Genomic DNA, 23891 nt, shown 5'->3' with positions numbered 1-23891 from the left:
ACCATGCAGATGATGAAATTCACTCCGACAGTTAATTATTGGTCCAACAGATGGAAGCCAATCCAACAGCAATCAGTAAGAAGTTTGAGTATCTCTAACATGCGTACTTGATGATAAGTGCAGTAAAGGTTTAAGGCCACTTTATGGCAAGTGTAAGGTATTATAGCAACATGTGACTTCTTGGGAAATGCAAGTCACATGGGGGACGATAATCAAGGGTCACTGTCACTGCATCACAAACTAGATTAACTTCTGTGTCACCATAGTGGTACCAAAAAAATTGCTTTCCAAACAACAAGCCTCGGATCACTAAGGAGCTAAAAAGTCTCCTGAATGAGATAAGGAGAGAATTCAAATCCGGTGACAAAGAGATTCTGAAGGACATACAGCATGTGCTAAAGAAAGAGCCGAGTGAAAGAATGGCAGCTTACAAAGCTAAAATAGAAAACAAACTCACTCAGAATAATGTGAGGCATGTCTGGAATGGACTGGGCATAATTACTGGGCTCATGTAATCCGGAGCTCAGGTGCTTGAAGGAGATATGGACAAAGCTAATGTCCTGCACCAATTCTTTAAATAGATTTTCCCTCCCATGTCCACACCCTTCCAATGACCAGTCTGCCCACACCATCACTACTACATCAATGTTAACTGGAATGACCAGTGACAAGTCCTCCTCTGACCATCAGTGTGGACTGTCCATAACTGAAGACCAAGTAAGGAGTCGACTGAAGAGACATGGGAAAGTCCGTAGGACCAGATTGAGTAGGTCCTCAAGTTCATAAGGCCTGTGCTGACCAATTATATGGTGTCCTCCGTCACCTGTTCAGTTTGTCCCTAAGGCTTCAGAAAGTGCCACTGCTGAGGAAAACATCAAGCATTGTTCCTCTTCACTGAATGGCTATAGACCATTGGTACTTGCGTCTCATATCATGAAGACCTTTGAGGGACTGGTCCTGAATTATACAAGTCATCTTGGGGTTGACCATTGATACCCACTGCAGTTGGCATATCAGACAATGATTGGAGTGGAAAATGCAATTATATATCTGCTTATTCCCACCTGGACAAAGCTGGCAGCACTGTGAAGATTATGTTTTTTGATTTCTCCAGTGCCTTCAGTACCATTCAGCCATCTCTGTTAAGGTATACACTCAGGGATATGCAGATGGATGAGCCTGTGGTGTCCTTGATAATCAACTATCTGTCAGGAAGACCACAGTGTGTGAGGCTCAAGGACCGTGTTTCTGATAGGACGTAAGCAATACTGGAGCACCTCAGACTACAAATATAACACCAGGTCATGTCACTTGCAGAAATTCTCTGATGCTTCTGCACTTATGGGGTGTACTGATAAGAGGAATTGAGACAAAGAATAGGAGTCAGATGGAGACACTTGTTTCTTGGTGCAAAGAGAATTGTCTGCAACTTAACATCAGCAAAACCAAGGAAATGGTTATGGACTTTCACCATACCAAACAGTCTTTATGTTGGATTACTATTTAGGGAGTGAATGTAGTGGAGGTGCACAAGTACTTGTGGGTTCTCATCAATGACAAGTTGGATTGGTCTTGGAACACAAAGGAGCTGTATAAGAAAGGGCAGAGCAGACTCATTTTCCTTAGTAAACTACTTTCCTTAAATGAGGGAAGCAACATCCTTCACATCTTCTATAACTCTGTGATTGCCAGTGGGATTTACTATGCTGTAGTGTGCTGGGCTGATGACATTACTTCAAGAGGGCCACACTGAAATCAGCAGAGTAATCAAAGGGGCAATCTCAGTTATGGGACACACTCTGGACCCCCTGCAGGTCATAGTAAAGGAGAGGATTCAAACAAAACTGAGTGCCATTATAAGCAATGCTACACATCCTCTTCAGCTGTTTGTCAGTGTATTTATAAGAGTCGCACTTACTGGTGGCCTAATGGACTCTTTTATTGTCCCTGGTTAGTACGTGTCTTTTTTTTTTTTGGAGTAGGTACTTTAATTGCCTCCTTAACCATTACTTTCAATGTAAGTGCTTGTCTCAGTGAAAAGACTTAGGGTCTTAGGGTGTACTTAAAGGAGTAAAACTACACAGAAAAAAGACAAATTTAATATGAAAACAACAAAACATAGTTAAACACTTAAGGCTACAGCAAAAATACAAATCATTTTTAATCTATATAAATAAAAACATAATCTGTTTGTATGTCTGTGTCAGCCAATGATGCAAAAATGGCTGAACCTATTTTCATGAAATGTATCATTTGCATTACTGTTGGTCCAACTTAAAATACAGGTTATATGGCATGAAGGGACTGTAATGGGAATTGTAGTTCCTGCGTCCATCAGGCTGCAGGGGTGCTCTGGGGCCGATGGGAGGACCTAATCAGTAGCACACACAAACTTTTCTACCAGCCAAAGCGGATCTCATCTAAGACCACAAGTACAGCATTTTCTTTTCAACTATTCTGGATACCAATTTCACTGCCCCACTGGTTTACAGCTTTTGTCTAAGAGTATGCCTTTTTGTAACAACATGCATCTTTCCAAAAGACAGTTTCTCCCTTTAACTTATATCTTAGTGACACCTGGTACTTTGGCTAGTGTCTTATACAGGTACGTATATGTAAAGCTCAGACTGTTGTGCTTTTCTGAATGCACAATAAGAAGAGAAAAAAAAAAAAAAAGACCAGGTCATTAAAAGAGATTAGAGGTAAATTAGAGGTAAAATGGTTCACTGATTGAGAAACTGGTTGCAGGCATTGGGGGTACCTAGAACTGAGTTGGAGAGTCACTGGTATCGACAATAAAAGATTATATAACCAAAAAATTTAAAAGAAATGGTTTAAGAACTGAAAAATTATCATAGATTAATCAATTCTGAAACAGAAAGAATCTACCAGTTTTCCTTGTTAAGCGAGGCACACGTCAAGGTAGTTCCTTGTCCTGTGCTGACCTTACCCATGGTAAACCTTTGTCGGCTGAGCAATACAAGACATTTGTATTATTCACTGATTTTGAAAAACAACTTATTTTGTGGTGTAAAAATACTTAGTTGCCTGTGAAAACATTAACGGGTCTTGTGTGATCAAATCACGACATCTCTTAATGTAAAACTTAACAATAAAATCAGTACTTCATGCAACTGTCAGGCTTCAGAGACAGACCCAGAAACAAACAATATTTGACTCTGATTCACTAAGATACGCACTAAGTAAGGAGGTAGTTGTTTTTAGGTGGATGATTGCCATACCAGAAAAAATACAGTTGGTGCAAACTGAGTTTATTTAGCAGCCACATATTTTTGTGACATAGAAAACGGGAATATTAATATTTAATCTGCGCACAGAAATTGCTTTGTTTTATGGAACACGTTTTATTAAAAAAAGAAATAATTCCATAGCTTGTTTGAAAAACTGATCAGTTGTAAACCTGCATAATCCAGACAGGCAAACTGGCGTTAATTCAAACCAAGTTCGTATTCCAATTATTTATATGGCAAAGACAACCTTCACAAAAATGATGTCTGAAGGGGAAGAAAGAAAAACAAACAACAACAAAATGAGAATGTGTTTAGAAAACTGTAACTTTAATACACCTCTAAGAAGACAATCCATTTCTATTTGATAGAACATTGATGCAGTTTTAAAATAGTAAGTAAAGCCTGTATGTAATTATTATTATATATTTTTTCATGTGACAAGTGACATCCTTTAGAGCTTTTATTAACTCTGTGACAGCCAGTGTGATTTTCTAGGCTATGGAGTGCTGGGCCGGCAATGCCCCTTCACGAGAGGCCCAGCGAATCAACAAGCTAATTAGAGGGGTAGGCTCAGTCCATTGGAGGCAGTAGCAAAGCAGAGAATGAAGATGAAACTGGTGGCCATTATGAACAATGCTGCACATCCTCTCTCTGACACACCATCATTAAGTACTTTTAGCCATTTAATTACTCAGCAGAAGGCAATATGCCTTTATAATTCCTCGCTCTGCTAAAGATAAGAAAGCAGTGCTTGAGGCGTTTTTTCTTGTTTTTTGTAATTCTTGTGTATGTTTGGTGGGGGTGGTGTTTTTATTATTTGTTGTTACAATTCTATATTTCTTGAGCTTCTGTAAAAGATAAATTTGCCCTTAGGATATAAAGTACTACCTAGCTCTCCATTCATCCGCCCAATTACGGATTAATAAATGGATGAAAAGCATACCATGATTTACATTTAAAAAAACACGCATTTTTAAAAGTTATGAGAGATGTTCATTGCACAGTTAGAAAAATACAAGAGAAATATTATAAAGAAAAAACTATATAATTTAATAATGCATATTTCAACTTTTTTTTACTTGAATAATGTGTAAGGGACTTATACTGCCATCAAAACTCCTGTTGATTATAATGTTACAAAAGGTACACAACTTGATAATTTTATTTTGAATTGAATAAAAATATAACTTGATATGACTAAACAGAAATAGTAAACCCATTAAATTGGTGTTAGTGGTTATAATGCATAATTTTTTTTTTTATATTTTCCCTGCCAGTTTCCGTTCTTGAGTTGATAAAGTGTAACTACTGCAGTTTCAGTCTGCAAAAACGTCCATAATCTGCCAGAATCATCAAAGGCAATGTCCCAGCAATTGTGTTCTAATCTGATCATTTCTTTGTACATTAGCTGCTCACTTTTTTCGTCCATTTGAAACAAGTGAATAAAGGGAAAGCTTAAAAGATAAAAAAAAAAAAATGAAGTGCAAAGAGTAATATCCATAAGACAAACAGATTTTCAGCTACTTCAAATTACTTTTGCAGAACAAAAAATACAATTTTTTACAGTAACACATCTGGCATATTTTTAGAAAATTAGCAGGAAATACATCTATTTTTAAAAGTAAATTTAAGAATAAGGGGTGGGTGTAGGACTGCAGTAACTACCGGGGGATAAAATTGATGAGCCACAGCATGAAGTTATGGGAAAGAGTAGTGGAAGCTAGGTTAAGAAGTGAGGTGATGATTAGTGAGCAGCAGTATGGTTTCATGCCAAAAAAGAGCACCACAGATGCGATGTTTGCTCTGAGGATGTTGATGGAGAAGTTTAGAGAAGGCCATAAGGAGTTGCATTGCATCTTTGTGGACCTGGAGAAAGCATATGACAGGGTGCCTTGAGAGGAGCTGTGGTATTGTATGAGGAAGTCGGGAGTGGCAGAGAAGTATGTAAGAGTTGTACAGGATATGTACGAGGGAAGTGTGACAGTGGTGAGGTCTATGGTAGGAGTGATGGATGCTTTCAAGTTGGAGGTGGGATTACATCAGGGATCGGCTGTGAGCCCTTTCTTATTTGCAATAGTGATGGACAGGTTGACAGACTAGATTAGGCAGGAGTCCCCGTGGACTATGATGTTTGCTGATGACATTGTGATCTGTAGTAATAGTAGGGAGCAGGTTAAGGAGACCCTGGAGAGGTGAAGATATGCTCTAGAGAGGAGAGGAATGAAGGTCAGTAGGAACAAGACAGAATACATGTGTGTAAATGAGAGGGAGGTCAGTACAGAGTAATGGGGATTGTGTAAGAGAGGTGAAAAAGAAAGTGCAGGCAGGGTGGAAATGGTGGAGAAGAGGGTTAGGAGCAATTTGTGACAGATGGGTATCAGCAAGAGTGAAAGGGAAGATCTACAGGATGGTAGTGAGACCAGCTATGTTATATGGGTTGGAGACGGTGGCACTGACCAGAAAGCAGGAGAAAGAGCTGGAGGTGGCAGAGTTAAAGATGCTAAGATTTGCACTGGGTTTGACGAGGATGGATAGGATTAGAAATGAGTACATTAGAGGGTCAGATCAAGTTGGACGGTTGGAAGACAAAGTCAGAGAGGCGAGATTGCGTTGGTTTGGACATGTGCAGAGGAGAGATGCTGGGTATTACGGGAGAAGGATTCTAAGGATAGAGCTACCAGGGAAGAGGAAAAGAGGAAGGCCTAAGCGAAGGTTTATGGATGTGGTGAGAGAGGACATGCAGGTGATGGGTGTGCCAGAGCAAGGTGCAGAGGACAGGAAGATATTGAAAAAGATGATCTGCTGTGGCAACCCCGAAAGAAGAAAAAGAAGAAGAAAATTCACATGTAACACTGTCATACAAATTACAGAAGAGGTAAATGCTTGAATGTTTTATTGATACCCGAGTACATTTGTAAAAAAAAACACAAGTTCTGCTAATACCATCTTCATTTATAAAATCAATCAAGTACATTTAAATGAATGTTTTTTCTAAAAGAACTCCTATAGTATTAATAGCATGGACCCCTGTACAAAAGTGTCTTTACTTAATGGTTATTTACCAATGCAAGGAAGGAAGAATGAGTATGAAGTGTATTTTGGTGAATTTGTACTGGTAAATCTATTTGCAAAATAATTTATCAAGAAACTATAGCTAATAATCTGGCCCTCACAAATTTTAGGCATGGAAAAATAAAATTAAAGAAATTACAAAAGTACCAGTATATGTGTGAGCATGTCACAAGCCTTATGGGAACCAATTTGCAGGAAAAGATTTTGACTTTGCACTGCGACTCACTCATTTCTTTTTCTCAACAGTCTAAAAAGGAAATACTAAGCCCACCTCAGACCTGCCTTTGATTCTACCTTCTGTTCTCCAGGCTTCAAGCCAAGAAGAAGAAATGCAACTGCATCTGAACAGACCAGTGAATGTCAAAGACACACGGTACATGGGCCAATGCATACACTCATGACTGTTTCATATTTGCAAAATATTTAGAAAATTTAGAATTCTATACTTGAGTGCCCTGGATATTTTATAAGAAGCTTTTTAAGGGGAGGGTTAGTGCCAATTTGGTTGTTCTACAATATTTATTACATTACATGTCTTAAATTACAGTACATTATTTTAATATTACTCATTTTGCTTCAGACTAGATATGGCAGAATTTCAGACTCTTACAGGGTAGATGTCATTTCTCTTCTTTCCTAAAAAATCTATCTAGAACAACTCCCAGTTATTGCCAAACACAAGACAGCCTACAGTGTCTTTTCTTTAAAGCTGTAACAGAAATAAGATTCATTTGACAGCACACAAATAAATTAATAAGTTGTACACAAACATGAAAACAAATGAGTTGGGCAGACTAAAATATGGAGCTCAAAACCTGTAAAATTGTATACTGGAAAGAAATAAATGTAATAATGTAGAGATATCTGGCTAGCACCCGTATACTCGCCTTTTACTTTGGTTCAATTTTCTTTTCATTGATGCAATATAAATAAGTTTAGCAATCATTGAAAAGCCGCACTCAGTAAGTTATTTTAATTTGTATTTGTAATTTTGCATATTGTGACAGTTCTTTTTGTTCAGAACTTCTGTGGAGTCAGTCAAAAGAGAATAAGAATAACTTGAGGAATAACTTGCTGTACCACTTTCCACCTCTGGGAAATAATATTTACTCATTTAATCTGTTTTAAACTGGTGCTCTTCAGCATTCATCCCATTCACTTACTTCGTTTATTACTTGTGTCTGGCAAATTACTTTACTTTTATTTGAGGAAGTGGATCACAAACATTGATGACTAGTGCACTTTAAGAGTTCTACAGATAAAAAAAAAGTGTTTATGTTCAAGGTATTATATATTTAAAAAAAAAAAAATCAGCTGATTTTGCCCCATGGACCACAGTTTGCGAAATCCTGATAACAATAATTGAATAAAACTATATTCTAGCAATAGCAATTGTAAAAATCACTGTTCACCACTACACCTTTTTCAAAATGCCGTTGGACAACTGTGCAGCAATTAACAGTCTGAGCACCCTGTTAAAATCTTAGAACCAATAAATAACAATGTCTGCACTTGACCCTGCACAAAACATAATCACCCTCTAGAACTTGCCAACAGGTCTGCAGTGTTTTATTGACTAGCAAAGCTCCAACTGTTACAAGAATATGTGAATGCTTACCTGTCACACAAAATAGCAATGAACCCTTCAGTTGGTGAGACAGACATTTTTGATACTGAAAACTTCTGCAAAAAAATAAAATAAAATCACATGATCATATGGCAAAACAATAAAATAGCTTATAGGAAGTCCACTTGGTCAGTTTCCACTTGTGCACTGCTACTACTCCATTCTAAGGTTTGCAATTGTGCATTCTGGCTAAAGTCAATCCCTAGAGTAACAATTCCAAATTTTACTGGCCTCCAGAACTGGCCTGGAATAAAAGTGCAGTAATCTATATATATATAAAATTCTTTTCACGTTTGAAACGGAAATTACGTATGACCACACGAAACGGAAATTACATATGACCACAGAACATATTATAATACAGGAACTAATCACTTTGTTTGTGGACACCATTTTTATATTGTCTTTATGAATTTTTATTATTTGTGTGATAGTTACTTTTCTGATATTGAAAAGAAGTAAACACAAACACGCCGATCTATCCCATAGAAGTGCGCCCCCCGCATTGCCCTCTCCCAGCCCTCCTCTCTGGACTCCATTGCCGAGCCGTTCGCCGCCAGGCACGTTCTGACAGAGAAGTTTTATTTATTTGTCCACGTGACTGTCGCGGAAACTGCCACATTATAACTTTTTTTTTTAATTTGCAGTACTTGAGAGATGCCTCATACCTGGACAATTGGTGAGGAAGGTAGGCACTATTGTAGGCATGGAGCTGGACAGTTTGACATCCATGGCAAAGCGACGGGCGCTGAGCAGGCTCCTGTCAATCATGGAGAATCCACTGAACAGGATCATCTCCAGACAGAGGAGCAGCTTCAGCGACTGACTGCTGTCACTGTCCTGCTCCACTGACAGACTGAGGAGATCATTCCTCCCTCACACTATGCGACTCTTCAACTCCACCTGGAGGGGTAGTTATTGTCTGTTTTTACCTGCATTTTTATTACTCTTTAATTTAATATTGTTCTTGTATCAACATGCTGCTGCTGGAGTATGTGAATTTCCCTTTGGAATGAATAAAGTATCTACAGTGCATCCAGAAAGTGTTCACAGCAGATCACTTTTTCCACATTTTGTTATGTTACAGCCTTATTCCAAAATGGATTAAATTCACTTGTTTCCTGAGAATTCTACACACAACACCCCATAATGACATGAAAAAAGTTTACTTGAGGTTTTTGCAAATGTATTAAAAATAAAAAAAACTGAGAAATCACATGTACATAAGTATTCTCAGCCTTTGCTCAATACTTTGTCGATGCACCTTTGGCAGCAATTACAGCCTCAAGTCTTTTTGAATATGATGCCACAAGCTTGGCACACCTATCCTTGGCCAGTTTCGCCCATTCCTCTTTGCAGCGCCTCTCAAATTCCATCAGGTTGGATGGAAAGCGTCGGTGCACAGCCATTTTAAGATCTCTCCAGAGATGTTCAATCAGATTCAAGTCTGGGCTCTGGCTGGGCCACTCAAGGACATTCACAGAGTTGTCCTGAAGCCACTCCTTTGATATCTTGGCTGTGTGCTTAGGGTCGTTGTCCTGCTGAAAGATGAACTGTTGCCCCAGTCCGAGGTCAAGAGCGCTCTGGAGTAGGTTTTCATCCAGGATGTCTCTGTACATTGCTGCAGTCATCTTTCCCTTTATCCTGACTAGTCTCCCAGTACCTGCCACTGAAAAACTTCCCCACAACATGCTGCTGCTGCCACCACCATGCTTCACTGTAGGGATGGTATTGGCCTGGTGATGAGCGGTGCCTGGTTTCCTCCAAACGTGACACCTGACATTCACACCAAAGAGTTCAATCTTTGTCTCATCAGACCAGAGAATTGTGTTTCTCATGGTCTGACAGTCCTTCAGGTGCCTTTTGGCAAACTCCAGGCAGGCTGCCATGTGCCTTTTACTAAGGAGTGGCTTCCGTCTGGCCACTGTACCATACAGGCCTGATTGGTGGATTGCTGCAGAGATGGTTGTCCTTCTGGAAGGTTCTCCTCTCTCCACAGAGGACCTCTGGAGCTCTGACAGAGTGACCATCGGTTTCTTGGTCACCTCCCTGACTAAAGCCCTTCTCCCCCAATCGCTCAGTTTAGATGGCCGGCCAGCTCTAGGAAGAGTCCTGGTGGTTTTGAACTTGTTCCACTTACGGATGATGGAAGCCAGTGTGCTCATTGGGACCTTCAAAGCAGCAGAAATTTTTCTGTAACCTTCCCCAGATTTGTGCCTCGAGACAATCCTGTCTCGGAGGTCTACAGACAATTCCTTTGACTTCATGCTTGGTTTGTGCTCTGACATGAACTGTCAACTGTGGGACCTTATATAGACAGGTGTGTGCCTTTCCAAATCATGTCCAATCAATTTACCACAGGTGGACTCCAATTAAGCTGCAGAAACATCTCAAGGATGATCAGGGGAAACAGGATGCAATTTTGAGCTTCATGGCAAAGGCTGTGAATACTTATGTGCTTTCTCAATTTTTTTATTTTTAATAAATTTGAAAAAACCTCAAGTAAACTTTTTTCACGTTGTCATTATGGGGTGTTGCGTGTAGAATTCTGAGCAAAAAAATGGATTTAATCCATTTTGGAATAAGGCTGTACCATAACAAAATGTGGAAAAAATGATGCGCTGTGAATACTTTCCAGATGCCCTGTATCCATCTATTTTTATTACTTCTACACAATGTGATGGAGTATTTGCTACAAGGTTTAGAAATGCACCCTGTCACAGCAACACTTGAGTAAGCATGAAAATGATTACCTTGTTCTGGTCTATTTGATCAGTGCCAGTCAGTTCTCTTAAATTCCACTGCTGAACTTCCTTGCCTGATTTGTATTGCCATAGTCGTAACGTACCATCCTGTTAAGTGTTTCAAAAAACACAACATCAGATCTCTGTATTCTGATAAATAAATTAACTTAAATCCAATTTTTTTTTGCAAAATCAACATTTAGCATATTTGCTTACTCATATCAATTAAGTCAAACTATAAAAAAGGTGTGTATCATATGAATGTTTACCATGGATATACAGGTGCCAGTCATAAAATTAGAATATCATGACAAAGTTGATTTATTTCAGTAATTCCATTCAAAAAGTGAAACTTGTATATTAGATTCATTCATTACACACAGACTGATGTATTTCAAATGTTTATTTCTTTAATTTTGATGATTATAACTGACAACTAATGAAAGTCCCAAATTCAGTATCTCAGAAAATTAGAATATTGTGAAAAGGTTCAGTATTGAAGACACCTGGTGCCACACAGCTAATTAACTCAAAACACCTGCAAAAGCCTTTAAATGGTCTCTCAGTCTAGTTTTGTAGGCTACACAATCATGGAGAAGACTGCTGACTTCACAGTTGTCCAAAAGACGACCATTGACACCTTGCACAAGGAGGGCAAGACACAAAAGGTCATTGCTAAAGAGGCTGGCTGTTCACAGAGCTCTGTGTCCAAGCACATTAATAGAGAGATGAAGGGAAGGACAAGATGTGGTAGAAAAAAGTGTACAAGCAATAGGGATAACCGCACCCTGGAGAGGATTGTGAAACAAAACCCATTCAAAACTGTGGGGGAGATTCACAAAGAGTGGACTGCAGCTGGAGTCAGTGCTTCAAGAATCACAGACGTATGCAAGACATGGGTTTCAGCTGTCGCATTCATTGTGTCAAGCCACTCTTGAACAAGAGACAGCGTCAGAAGCATCTCAACTGGACTGCTGCTGAGTGGTCCAAAGTTATGTTCTCTGATGAAAGTAAATTTTGCATTTCCTTTGGAAATCAAGGTCCCAGAGTCTGGAGGAAGAGAGGAGAGGCACAGAATCCATACTGCTTGAGGTCCAGTGTAAACTTTCCACAGTCAGTGATGGTTTGGGGTGCCATGTCATCTGCTGGTGTTGGTCCATTGTGTTTTCTGAGGTCCAAGGTCAACACAGCCGTCTACCAGGAAGTTTTAGAGCACTTCATGCTTCCTGCTGCTGACGAACTTTATGGAGATGCAGATTTCATTTTCCAACAGGACCTGGCACCTGCACACAGTGCCAAAACTACCAGTACCTGGTTTAAGGACCATGGTATTCCTGTTCTTGATTGGCCAGCAAACTCGCCTGACCGTAACCCCATAGAAAATCTATGGGGTATTGTGATGAGGAAGATGCAATACGCCAGACCCAACAATTCAGAAGAGCTGAAGGCCACTATCAGAGCAACATGGGCTCTCATAACACCTGAGCAGTGCCACAGACTGATCGACTCCATGCCACACCGCATTGCTGCAGTAATCCAGGCCAAAGGAGCCCCAACTAAATATTGAGTGCTGTACATGCTCATACTTTTCCATGTTCATACCTTTCAGTTGGCCAACATTTCTAAAAATCCTTTTTTTGCATTGGTCTTAATTGATATTCTAATTTTCCGAGATACTGAATTTGGGACTTTCATTAGTTGTCAGTTATAATCATCAAAATTAAAAGAAATAAACATTTGAAATACATCAGTCTGTGTGTAATGAATGAATCTAATATACAAGTTTCACTATTTGAATGGAATTACTTAAATAAATCAACTTTGTCATGATATTCTAATTTTATGACCGGCACCTGTAGTCAAAACATATGCACCATTGTGAATGCAAGAAATAATCAGAATGCAAGAGCCACATAAATCACAAGGGTGGAAGGTGGTAAACTATATTCATAGCATATTCATTCTTTATCTGTTTTAATAGCAAAGAATTGGCTGTTAATTTAGGACAAAATGAAGATCTGATTTTAAAACATCATTCACAGTAACATCTTTGATATTTTATGAACTTTATATAAAAACCTATCACTGTCCTGCAAAAGCACATATTGTCATAATTGTTGTTATAATTACTTTGCACTCGTCCAGATACAATAACCATGTAAAGGTGTCACAGGCAAGTGGTCACTCCTTTAAAAATAGAAAGGACACTTAACTGAAATACTCTGGAGATGAAGTTTGGCAGATTAGCTTGCTGCAAGAGGCTATGCATAGGAAAAGAAGTAAATGCAGAGTCACCTGACACTTAAATTATGCATACAGCCAGTGCTTACAACTACAGGGAGAGCATGTTAGGGCCAATCTCAGGGATTTCATAAAGCATTCCAGAGAAAATCATGGATCAGAACCCGGAATTAGTCTCAAAAGGAAGCATAAAAGCCCCTTCCAATTATCAATGCTGACAAGGGCTCACCTGGCTTGACAAGAAGAATCCAAAGATATTCAAGAAGGTGAGGGAGGCAAGAAGAAGATAGACTGTGTGCCTGTTTACTATTGGAAGAGTAAATCTGCTACTAAATGAATTAGCTAGAGAATGTTCTAGTTAACTTACTCTTGTTAAATTTACTTCTTAATAAATCAGATGGTTTTCAATTTTACTTCAGACTTTCAATTTACCTGTGTTAATGCTGTTTTCTGAGGTTACAGTAAACTAAACTGAGCATTTAATGTTAAGAATCAAAGACTACAGTTGTAATATATAAAAGTACCTACCCCAGAACCAGATAAAAGCAAATGTGGATGTTTGGGGATAACCAACAAAGCATTTACAAACCTAAAAAAAGTAAAAAAAGCATGAACATAAGAATTTAGTAATTTTACTACTTTGGGAAGACAGTATTTGTGCAGATAAAACCTACATACTACCTTCAAATACACACATAATGCATATAAAATATAAACCTTAAATTAACAGTTTAAAAGAAACAAAAATCTTGGGAGTATGTACTTTGTTAACTTCAGAACTTATGTTTTCAAAAAAATACATTAAATGAAAGAATGCTAAGTGGAACAATTATTTTAACAGAAACAGCAGAAACATATCTAATAGGGAGCAAGCTCATATTTATCAAGCATCTCAGAATTACTCGTAGGAATTGCACTAAAAGCCTGACTCTGGAAAGTCATGATGATGTTTTGCAGTTTTCTAATACACACACAGTGAGGCCCTCTATACAAAGATAATAATAATATTAATATTCAAAGTAGAAGGAGGAAAAATAAGAATGTAGGCTACTGCGCTAAGCTACACAGTGATGGTACTTTGCAGCATCCACCTTTATGAAAGGTCTGTGTGTTTGTCTGTGTATTTGCGAGTCCGTCCAGATGCTAGGGTTAGGAAGAAAAAAATTAAAGATATGTAAAACATGTAGAAGGGCAAAAAATGAATAATACAAAATAGCAAATAACAGTCTAAAAGATAAGAAAATTGTTTTATCAGTCTATTATGTTGTCCGCCATTATATGCCGACAATAGCAGCGTGATAGTGAATTCTTGCACCTGCTTTGGCAGCGTGAATGAAGTACATAGCTGTAATGCTAATGACTAATAACTATGCATGGTGGACAATGGTAGAGTGAAAATAATTAATCTACATGCACATCAGGAAACCAAAGCCCTGACAAAACTAGGCTAGAGTCATTAAACCAGACCAATGTGGCAGTGTCCCAACAAGACACTTTGATTATAAGAGTGGTCAGCTCAATGAACAATGCTGAGAGGAAGCCACGAAAACAGGCAGCTCTATCCAAAGAGGAAAAAGCTGCCAGTAGGGAAAGGAATCAGGTGTGTATTATTATACCAGATCAATTAGACAGTCCATGTATTAAATAAAAAAACATGAGGTCTATTTAGATTTCAACTCATCTTAGACAGGTTGCATGGCTATTCAAGAAAGATACTGTAATGAACACTAAGGTGGAAAGACCAACACACACTCTTTTTCCACTGCAACCCAATCATCTTCCAAGTCACATTTCGTGCCTCTGTCCAGGATTACCACTTAGCTTCTGTAGGCCTCTATTTATTCAATGCCCTGGTAGTCTTTGCCTGCCTTTTTTTTTTTAACATTCCCAGCTTATAAGGTGTAAAGCAAATGTCCCAGGGGTCCACAGAATATGGAACTCTGTGTACTTGTGTGACATTTCACTGTCAATCACCAATCCAGCCCTGCCTATCTTCACGGTAATATGCTGGCTATACAATACAGTGTGCATCCATGGCCACCTTTGTGTTGATACTGTGATATCACATGCAATTGACGTATGCAATTTTCTTTGTGTGTAAAAACGTACACAAATGCAGTCTGCTTTAACATTACCTCACATGTTTCGAGGATGTTCAAATTGTGGTCCACAATTCCAGAAATTCTTGGTTGTGACAAAACCAAAGCATTGCTATTGCAAACCTGATTTTTCACTCTGGCCAAAAAGTGTAAAGTTACCAACACTGCAATTTTGATTGACAGGGCATGGCTTCTCCACATAGAGGGATCTACCATGTAACATAGAAGAATATTATAATGTTAGAAATAATGTTCCAATGCTGTCAAATTTTTGCGTGTTCATTGTTGTCCGATGTTTCTAAAGCATTCAGCCTTTCAAGGGACGGGCATGCTGAACTCTGGCTGAACCCATATTCTTGATGCTCTTAGCAAGGTAGGACAGCTCATGAGCGTTCCTAAATCCTGGTGAAAATTAGGAAATTGTTTCCTAATTTAGAAAAAGTGATAGAATGCTTTTATTCCTCCTCCAAATTTGCTGGTACCTGCTCATTTAACAGCATTATACGGTGTGACAAATGTGTGTAGACAAGGCAGGTACAAACAAATAATCCATTCAATGTGGGGGTTAGTTTTCAAAGTTACTGTTAAAACTGGAATGGCACATTATGAAAATTATCATTTTTATGCATAATAACTAGAACAGTAGTCCATAGCTCCAGGAATTCAAATTTGAAATAGCAGGATATGTGGCAAACGTAAAGACTACCAGGTTATTACATATACTGTAAATACTGAAATATTTTACAAGAACTACACTTTTTGACTTAAATTCTATCATTTCACATTGCAGGTACAAATTAAATGCAACTAAATAAACTCTAATCAAGGGCAAAACCATTTAAGATTATACATAGATTAACATACACTGCTCACAAAAATTAAAGGAACACTTAAAAGAACACATTAGATACATCAGATCTCAATATGAAGTTGGATATCTATACAAATAACGACAGGGCAATGTCTTAGGAAGAAAAGGATGCCAAGTCTTTTAATGGAAATAAGTTTTCTGCCTACAGAGGGCTCAATTGTGTAGACACCCTAAAATCAGAGTGAAATGAAGATGTGGCAGGCTAGTCCATTTTTTCAAAAACTTAATTTCTGCTACTCAAAATGCTTTTCAGTATCTTGTGTGGCCCCCACGAGCTTGTATACATGCTTGACAACGTCGGGGCATGCTCCTAATGAGACGACGGATGGTGTCTTGTGGCATTTCCTCCGAGATCTGTATGAGGGCATCCCTGAGCTGTTGTACAGTCTGAGGAGCAACCTGGCGGCGCCTAATGGACCGAAACATAATGTCCCACAGATGTTCTATTGGGTTTAAGTCAGGGGATCGTGAAGGCCATTCAATTGTTTCAATTCCTTCATCCTCCAGGTACTGCCTGAATACTCTTGCCACATGAGGCCAGGCATTGACGTGCATTAAAAGGAAACCAGGACCTACTGCACCAGCGTAGGGTCTGACAATGGGTCCAAGGATTTCATCCTGATACCTAATGGCAGTCAAGGTGTCTTTGTCTAGCTTGTAGAAGTCTGTGCGTCCCTCCATGGATATGCCTCCCCAGACCATCACTGACCCACCACCAAACTGGTCATGCCGAATGATGTTACAGACAGCATAACATTCTCCATGGCTTCTGCAGACCCTTCAACATCTGTCACATGTGCTCAGGGTGAACCTGCTCTCATCTGTGAAAACACAGGGTGCCATTGGTGGACCTGACAATTCTGGTATTCTATGGTAAATGCCGATCGAGCTCCACTGCGCTGGGTTGTGAGCACAGGGCCCACTAGAGGACGTTGGGCCCTCAGACCACCCTCAAGAAGTCTGTTTCTGATTGTTTGGTCAGAGACATTCACACCAGTGGCCTGCTGGAGGTCATTTTGTAGAGCTCTGGAAATGCTCATCCTGTTTGTCCTTGTCCAAAGGAGCAGATACCAGTCCTGCTGATGGGTTAAGGACCTTCTATGGTCCTGTCCAGCTCTCCTAGACTAACTGCCTGTCTCCTGGAATCTCCTCCATGCCCTTGAGACAGTGCTGGGAGACACTGCAAACCTTCTGGCAATGACACACATTGATGTGCCATCCTGGAGAAGTTGGATTTCCTGTGCAACCTCTGTAGGGTCCAGGTATCGCCTCATGCTACCAGTAGTGACACTGACTGTAGCCAAATGCAAAACTAGTGAAGAAACAGTCAGAAAAGATGAGGAGGGAAAAATGTCAGTGGCTTCCACCTGTTAAACCATTCCTGTTTTGGGGGTCATCTCATTGTTGTCCCTCTAGTGCACCTGTTGTTAATTTCATTAACAGCAAAGCAGCTGAAACTGATTAACAACCCCCTGTGCTACTTAACTGACCAAATCAATATCCCAGAAGTTTCATTGACTTGATGCTATACTCTGATTAAAAAGTGTTCCTTTAATTTTTTTGAGCAGTATATATTAAAATTGCAAAAATCAATTGCACAAAAACCACATTAAAATATTCTACTGATTTTCTCAAGTGGCACACTTGTCAATACTATATCCTTACTGTTCCAGAGTCCCAGGTTAAAACCATAACCCTGACAATACCTGAGTGGAGTCTGTAGTCTCTACTTTTGTGCAAGTTTTCTCTGGGCCCACGTTTCCTTCTACATCAAGTCATGTGTAGGTTAGGCTGACTGATGGTTGTAAATTTAGTGCCTGATGTTCCTGCAACAGGGAACACTATATAGAAATTACCAATCGTGAGGAATGTAGCATTGAATTGCCAACATGCCTCTAGTTTAGAGTTCCAATTAGACTAAGTATATAAACAGCCCACTTCCTACACAAGTAATGCAAAGGCTAACAAATGTTTTTGATGTAGCCTCCTCAGCATTGTTTACCATCACAAAAAGGAACCAAAAATACTGAATTTTCTTCAACAATAAAAAATGTTACTGTTACATGTAGCAGAAACATGTAGATACCAAAACGTCAACATAAACACAGAAGGAAAAATAAGTCTAGCGTCCACTGCTGTTCTGATGCAGATTTAGTACACATCCTTCATGTGCATCATTAACGCACAGCCTAACGTCATAACCGAGACAGTTGAAGCGTTTTTCTTTGCACACATTTTATAATATTTTTTCTGTTGCTTGTGCATGACAGGGTACAATGTGAATTCACACTATCAAAGCATCTCCCCATATAATTGTGGTTAACCACTACACAAGGCTTAGTGACTTCTACATTTCCAGGACACAAACATTGACAGTTGCAGCATTTTAAACAGTTATTGGGGGGCTAACATCTTCCTTGTCATTCTACTTGATTGCAATAATTTTGCCTTTTTGCTACGTAGATTCTGCACCCCACTGCAGCATTACACGACTGAAGTCACCACGCATATCACAACTGTTCATTGATTCGGTGCCGTATACATCAGTTTCAATATCCTTGTCAATGTCTGATGACCAGGTCACATTAACTATTGTGTTATTCAATAATGGTTCAGTTTTAGTTTGTTCTAAAACTGACTTTAAACCCTTTCAGTTACACTCCACTCTTTATACTGATGAGTAGGGATGCTCCGATCAGGTGTTTCTTTTTTTTTTTTGTTTTTTTTTTAAGGCTGATACCAAGTTCATGTTGCTTGATCGGCTGATTCTATTTTTTTCTTTATTCCTTTAAAAAACATTTTACACTATGTGCCGGCATAACCAGATGCATTTAAGCCTTATGTTCTATATTAAAAGTGTTACTTTTAGTATTCTTAGAATTAAACTATAGACAACAGGTGTTAACTGTTTATTTTTTTATCAATAAAATTAAATTCTGTAGGATTATTGTTCAGTAACCATAAAAATACCATGATAAATAAAATTTCCTTATAATAAATACTTTAATAATAAAAATGTACAAAAATATTTATCCATAATATATGTAAAAGGAAAAAAAAAAGCCTTTTTATAATTACGAGCTGACATATATCTTTTGTAATCTACCTATCTGAAACAAGGCTTAAAGAATAGTAGTTTTCACCATTTCTCTAACCAAATATATATATATATATATATATATATATATATAAAGTTGTTTATTAAGAAGACAAGACTAACTTGTTTAACAGCTTTATAATGAAAAGATGCATTTTGCTGTTAGCATGCCTTTTGTTTACTAAGCAGCCATTTTAAAATCTTTATCTTAATGTAAGCTGCTGCATTTAAAACAATCTCCTTGCTCAAACTGAAACGGTGTCTATTTTAAAGCAAAAAATAAAGTCTGAATTCATCAAAGTACTTTTTCTTGGCATTTGTCTGAAAGCATAGGATGACTTCCCCAATTCTGTTTTCTCAGTTTATTTCTCCACTTTCTTTAAAATAAAGGCTAAACTCTCTGGTAAAAAAAAAATGCTTTGTTTACACTTCAAAAGGTTTGCAGCAAAATAAAAATAATAAAAAAAAAGAGAGAAAGAGGGAGATCCAAGCTGGCTTACTTACCAGAATACCTTGCATTGAGAAGCACTGTAACTAAATTACCATAAAGGATGAAAAAGCAGGGGCTAAAAGGATCAGTTGTTGCAATCAGCCAATTTACCAATCATCGATCGAGTCATTTTTAGTGGAAATCAGCCAATTTAAATTGGTGGCCGATTAACTGGAACATCCATACTGATGAGTTACCTTACCAATACAAAACACACAAATATTCATGATTTTTTGCAGAATCGTGTTATTTTATCTACTAGATGACAGCAAAATACTGTTCTAAGTGTTATTTGGGCTTAAAAATGTAAAGCAGATCATTAAATGTCACCCCAAGTCTGACTCATGGTTAACTGTAATTACACAGAATTCCAAGTCTAGGTCACTCACTGGTTTAATGGATAGGAGGTGAAATGTGAGCATTACCAGTCTAGTGAAAATATAGTGAATCCCAACTGTAATCTCAACTCACACAGGAAGCACATTTTTCCTTCATGATTAGAAGTAGAACAGCCTACTATCTGCCCATACGTTTAACCAGCCAGTGATTTATCTATCCAATCACAGCTTTCCTAATCCAAATAAGTGAAGGTCCCATGAAAATGAAGTAATATGTTTTGCGATTACCAACACTATAAACTAGATAAGACATTCTAGGATTGAGTTTTTTCCTTTCTTGTTGCATGCCTACAACTAGGAGTCCTATACCATGAAATGTTGGACTAGTAAAATTTTAGTTACACTTTTAGCATATCCACATTTATTTTAATGTAAACTGTGGTGTGGCTAACATCATCTTATAAAATAGTCACTTTATTGCAACAATAACGCTTCAGTGTTCCTAAAATAAAGTTAAAGATTGTACATACTCTCTGTGCCCCAAACAAAATGATTCAATGTTGTGTGGAGTCTTCAAAAAACTGATTCTTATTTTTTCATCTCTGTCTGCTGTTATAATATATTTATCAGATGGGTCTACTACCTAAAAAAGACAAAGAGCAAAGAAAATAAATACATATATTTATATATGAGTACACTTGTAAAACACATTACATTTTCTGCTACTTAACCCAAGATTGTTACTCTTATCTTAACAATCTTTGCACCAATATGACCAGCTATGCTTACCACTGTGTAAAATAAAGTGCAAGGTATGGCTAGACTTAGTGTACTGTTTATTTCCAAAACTATAGTAAGTGAAGACAGTACAGCAAGATAAGTGGAAATGAATGAGATGCAAAAGCACTGGAATAAAGTATTTGAATGAACAAATATAAATATAAGTGGTTATATGCTGCATGTTAATTAGTAGATTAAGTGTTACACTGTGCTCGGTATATGTGAAAATAATGACCCTGATAAACCCTTATATAAACAGGAAAGGCAGATGGGTGTATTAATGGAACAAATGCTGCAGTCCTTTATATTCATATCACAAACTTTGCATTTCATGACTGTCTCTCACCTATTATTAAAGCATGTCATGAGTGAATGTAAAAATTAAACACGGATCATAGCATAAATCACAAAGATACAATCACAAGATGTTGCGGTAGATGCACTCTGTGTTACCTATCGACTAACAGATCAAGCCATCAAACATCAAAAATATGCACCTGTACTTAAGATTGTGTATCAAACATTATTAGCCTTTTATCCTAAAGAACAACTTCTAAAAAGGTGCCCTGAGAGAAAAGCATGTAAAATTCAAAGAGGTTACTGTAAATAAAACTTAAATTAAGACTTCTTATGCTAAAATCAATGTTTAAATGAAATAATTTTGTTTTGCTTGTGTGCAAAGCATTGTATTTCCTGCAATAGCACCTTACAAACCAAGTGCTCCATAATGTATTACTGAGTGAAGTTTTTTGTCAATCCTTCTAGCTAGGACTGTCATTAGTATCTTAAAATCATTATTCAGGAGTTTAAATTGTTGTGTATGAGGCACACTGTACCAACACTTAATTTTTAATTGGAAAAATAACAATAATTAATCCTTGACATGATGTTTGGGTAATAACAATGGACCTAAATTAGTTGGAAAAAATATGAATAAAATTCCACTGGGTAGCCATCTGGGCCTGCATCTTTCCCACTTTGTTTATGGAATCCTACAATTCTGAAAATGTCAGAAGTTTATAAGTTCTTCTGCACTAGAATACTGTACAGTGGTATTTGTACTTTATTGAAAAACTCCTTAGGTTGTGTCTCATCTTCTTTACACTGAAAAGAATTTAATGGCTTATTGCATTCCTTAAATGTGTAAGTTGCCTCTTTAAGCTCTCGGATTTTATTTTCAGTTGCACTGGTAATTTCTATTATTGCATTGTATACTTCCTGCTTATAGATTTGTTTAGCTAAAATCTTATTAGCCTTCTTTCCATGTTCAAAATAATGATGCCTCAATTTAAAAATAAGCTGTTCACTTTCTCTTGATGTCAAAAGATTAAATTCTGGTTGGTGAGCCAGTCTTTTCCTACAAAGTACCTCATTAAGAGATCTGGCATATTCAGGATCTACTCTGGAAGTCTCTGTAATCAGTTCAGGATACCCTCCTAATCACCAGGTTATTTTTATGTTAGAGATATGAAATAATTTGCAGCCTTAAAACTGCCTTCCCAATTTCCTAGAGTGTTCCTGCAGAAACCTTTAGGGATGCACTGGTCTCTAAAAAAATATCAGTTGGTCTGGAAATAACTTCTATGATGTCCTCATCTGCTAATGTCAGTGGGTTAAGACAACCGTTGTAACCCAAGTATGCAGGGCATAATGATGTAGGTTCCAAAATAAAAGGATTGTGGACATCAAATACAATAGCATTGCAATTACAAGATTTCACAGATGGCAGAAAATTATTATCAATGAAGGAATAATCAATTCTTGAGTAACTATAATGTAGTGATGAAAAAATGAACACTCTGTTGAATTTGGATATTAAACTTTCCACGGGTCTGATAGATGTAATAAACTCTGTGGATGTCTTTGCAGTGTTAGATGTTGCTGAAGTCAAGGACTTACCCAGCCCGGGTTTAAAACACAATTAAAATCTCTAGCCATTATAATTTTATGAGCGTTCACATTAGGAACTAATGCAAATACATTTTTATAAATTATCTTTTGTCCTATTAGATGTATATATATCTGCAAGAATTACTTTAGATTTAAAATTAGTTCCTCGCCACCATGACATAGCACCCTTCAAGATCAAGTACTGAATCTGATACTTGGTAGGATTACAGTTCCCATAGCTCTAGCTTTTTTACAATAGCTAAACTGAAAGATTTGTCCAATGCAGTCTCTCTTATGTTGAAACTGTTCCTTACTTGTTAGTTAGTCCCTTATAAGAATATTGTCTTTGCCTTTAAGCCTGAGAGATGGGAGAATACTTTTTGTTGTGTTTTTTTTGACAAATAATGATTTTTTTAAAGCAAATACAAAAAGTATGGTACTTACCACTTTCAGCAACATAGAAAGGTGTCCTAGTTTTAATTCTGCTTGCTTCTGAGGCTCAGTAATTGAGAAGGCATACACATCACCAGATTTATCTGCCACTAGAATCTGATCTTCTGAATGAGTTACTGTTAAAGAACAGCATCGACGAACCACTGACCTGTTTCAACAAATATTGCCTTTTTTTTTTTAATATTTAAATACACAAATGTATCATAATTAAAAATATATCCAATTCATAAAACACTAAGAACACTTAAAATATAGAAGTTCAATTTGAACACAGCATAAAATTAAACATTTTCACATTATTCATGGTTTCTCATTTAAACCAAGTAATTTGCCAAAAAATATTCATATCTAGATAAGAATACTTTTCAAGAAGATTGAGTAAACTTTCATGTTTTTGGAGTTTTACACAGAATGTGCGCATTACAATAATGTTTAGAAATCTTAATTAAAAACACACAAATTATTTGAAAGTCTTCATGAGCAAATTTAACATTTAATTGAACTATATAGGTGTATTTAAACCCAAAAAGTAAGAAACACTCATTTGCTTTAGTAATATAAAAAATATAACAGCATATCTCCCCTCTAAAACATGCCATTTATTATGTCCTACCAATTTTTAGTACAAGTACTAAACAACAGTTATTTTATGCATAAGGGCAAAATTATTTCCCCATACAGATCATTCTTAAACCTCTTAGACCAAAATAATTTACATCTAATATACAAGAACTAGTCATATGTGAATAAGCAAGCTCTTCTTATTTTCAGTATTTGATTTTAAATATTCCATATATTCCACTACCACATTTTTTAGAACCACTACATGTGTTTAGCATGCCTCACGTGATATTCATTTTGCAACTATTAAACAAAACAAGGTTCTAAAGAACAGAATATTTCACGATCACCCTTTTAATATTCAAACAGTGTGATTG

The 23891-nt window shown here is 37.4% G+C and overlaps 1 protein-coding gene across 2 annotated transcripts in view; it reads right to left on the bottom strand.

Moving 5' to 3' along the window:
- The window catches only part of wdr4 (WD repeat domain 4), a 35032-nt gene that overhangs the window by 3325 nt on the left and 7816 nt on the right, over positions 1 to 23891 (bottom strand). For both annotated transcript variants that reach the window (XM_039744050.1, XM_039744049.1), the window contains exons 4-9: positions 22945 to 23101; positions 20361 to 20473; positions 13464 to 13524; positions 10704 to 10802; positions 7942 to 8006; positions 4522 to 4705 (exon numbers count right to left, since the gene is read on the bottom strand). In XM_039744050.1, coding sequence (XP_039599984.1) covers positions 4522 to 4705; positions 7942 to 8006; positions 10704 to 10802; positions 13464 to 13524; positions 20361 to 20473; positions 22945 to 23101 — 679 coding nt within the window. The remainder of the gene's footprint in view (positions 1 to 4521; positions 4706 to 7941; positions 8007 to 10703; positions 10803 to 13463; positions 13525 to 20360; positions 20474 to 22944; positions 23102 to 23891) is intronic.

This window comes from Polypterus senegalus, chromosome 2 (assembly GCF_016835505.1).
Source record: "Polypterus senegalus isolate Bchr_013 chromosome 2, ASM1683550v1, whole genome shotgun sequence".
Taxonomy (NCBI): domain Eukaryota; kingdom Metazoa; phylum Chordata; class Cladistia; order Polypteriformes; family Polypteridae; genus Polypterus; species Polypterus senegalus.
The sequence above is the reverse complement of the archived record's forward strand: the minus strand, read 5'-3'. Positions and strand labels throughout refer to the sequence as shown.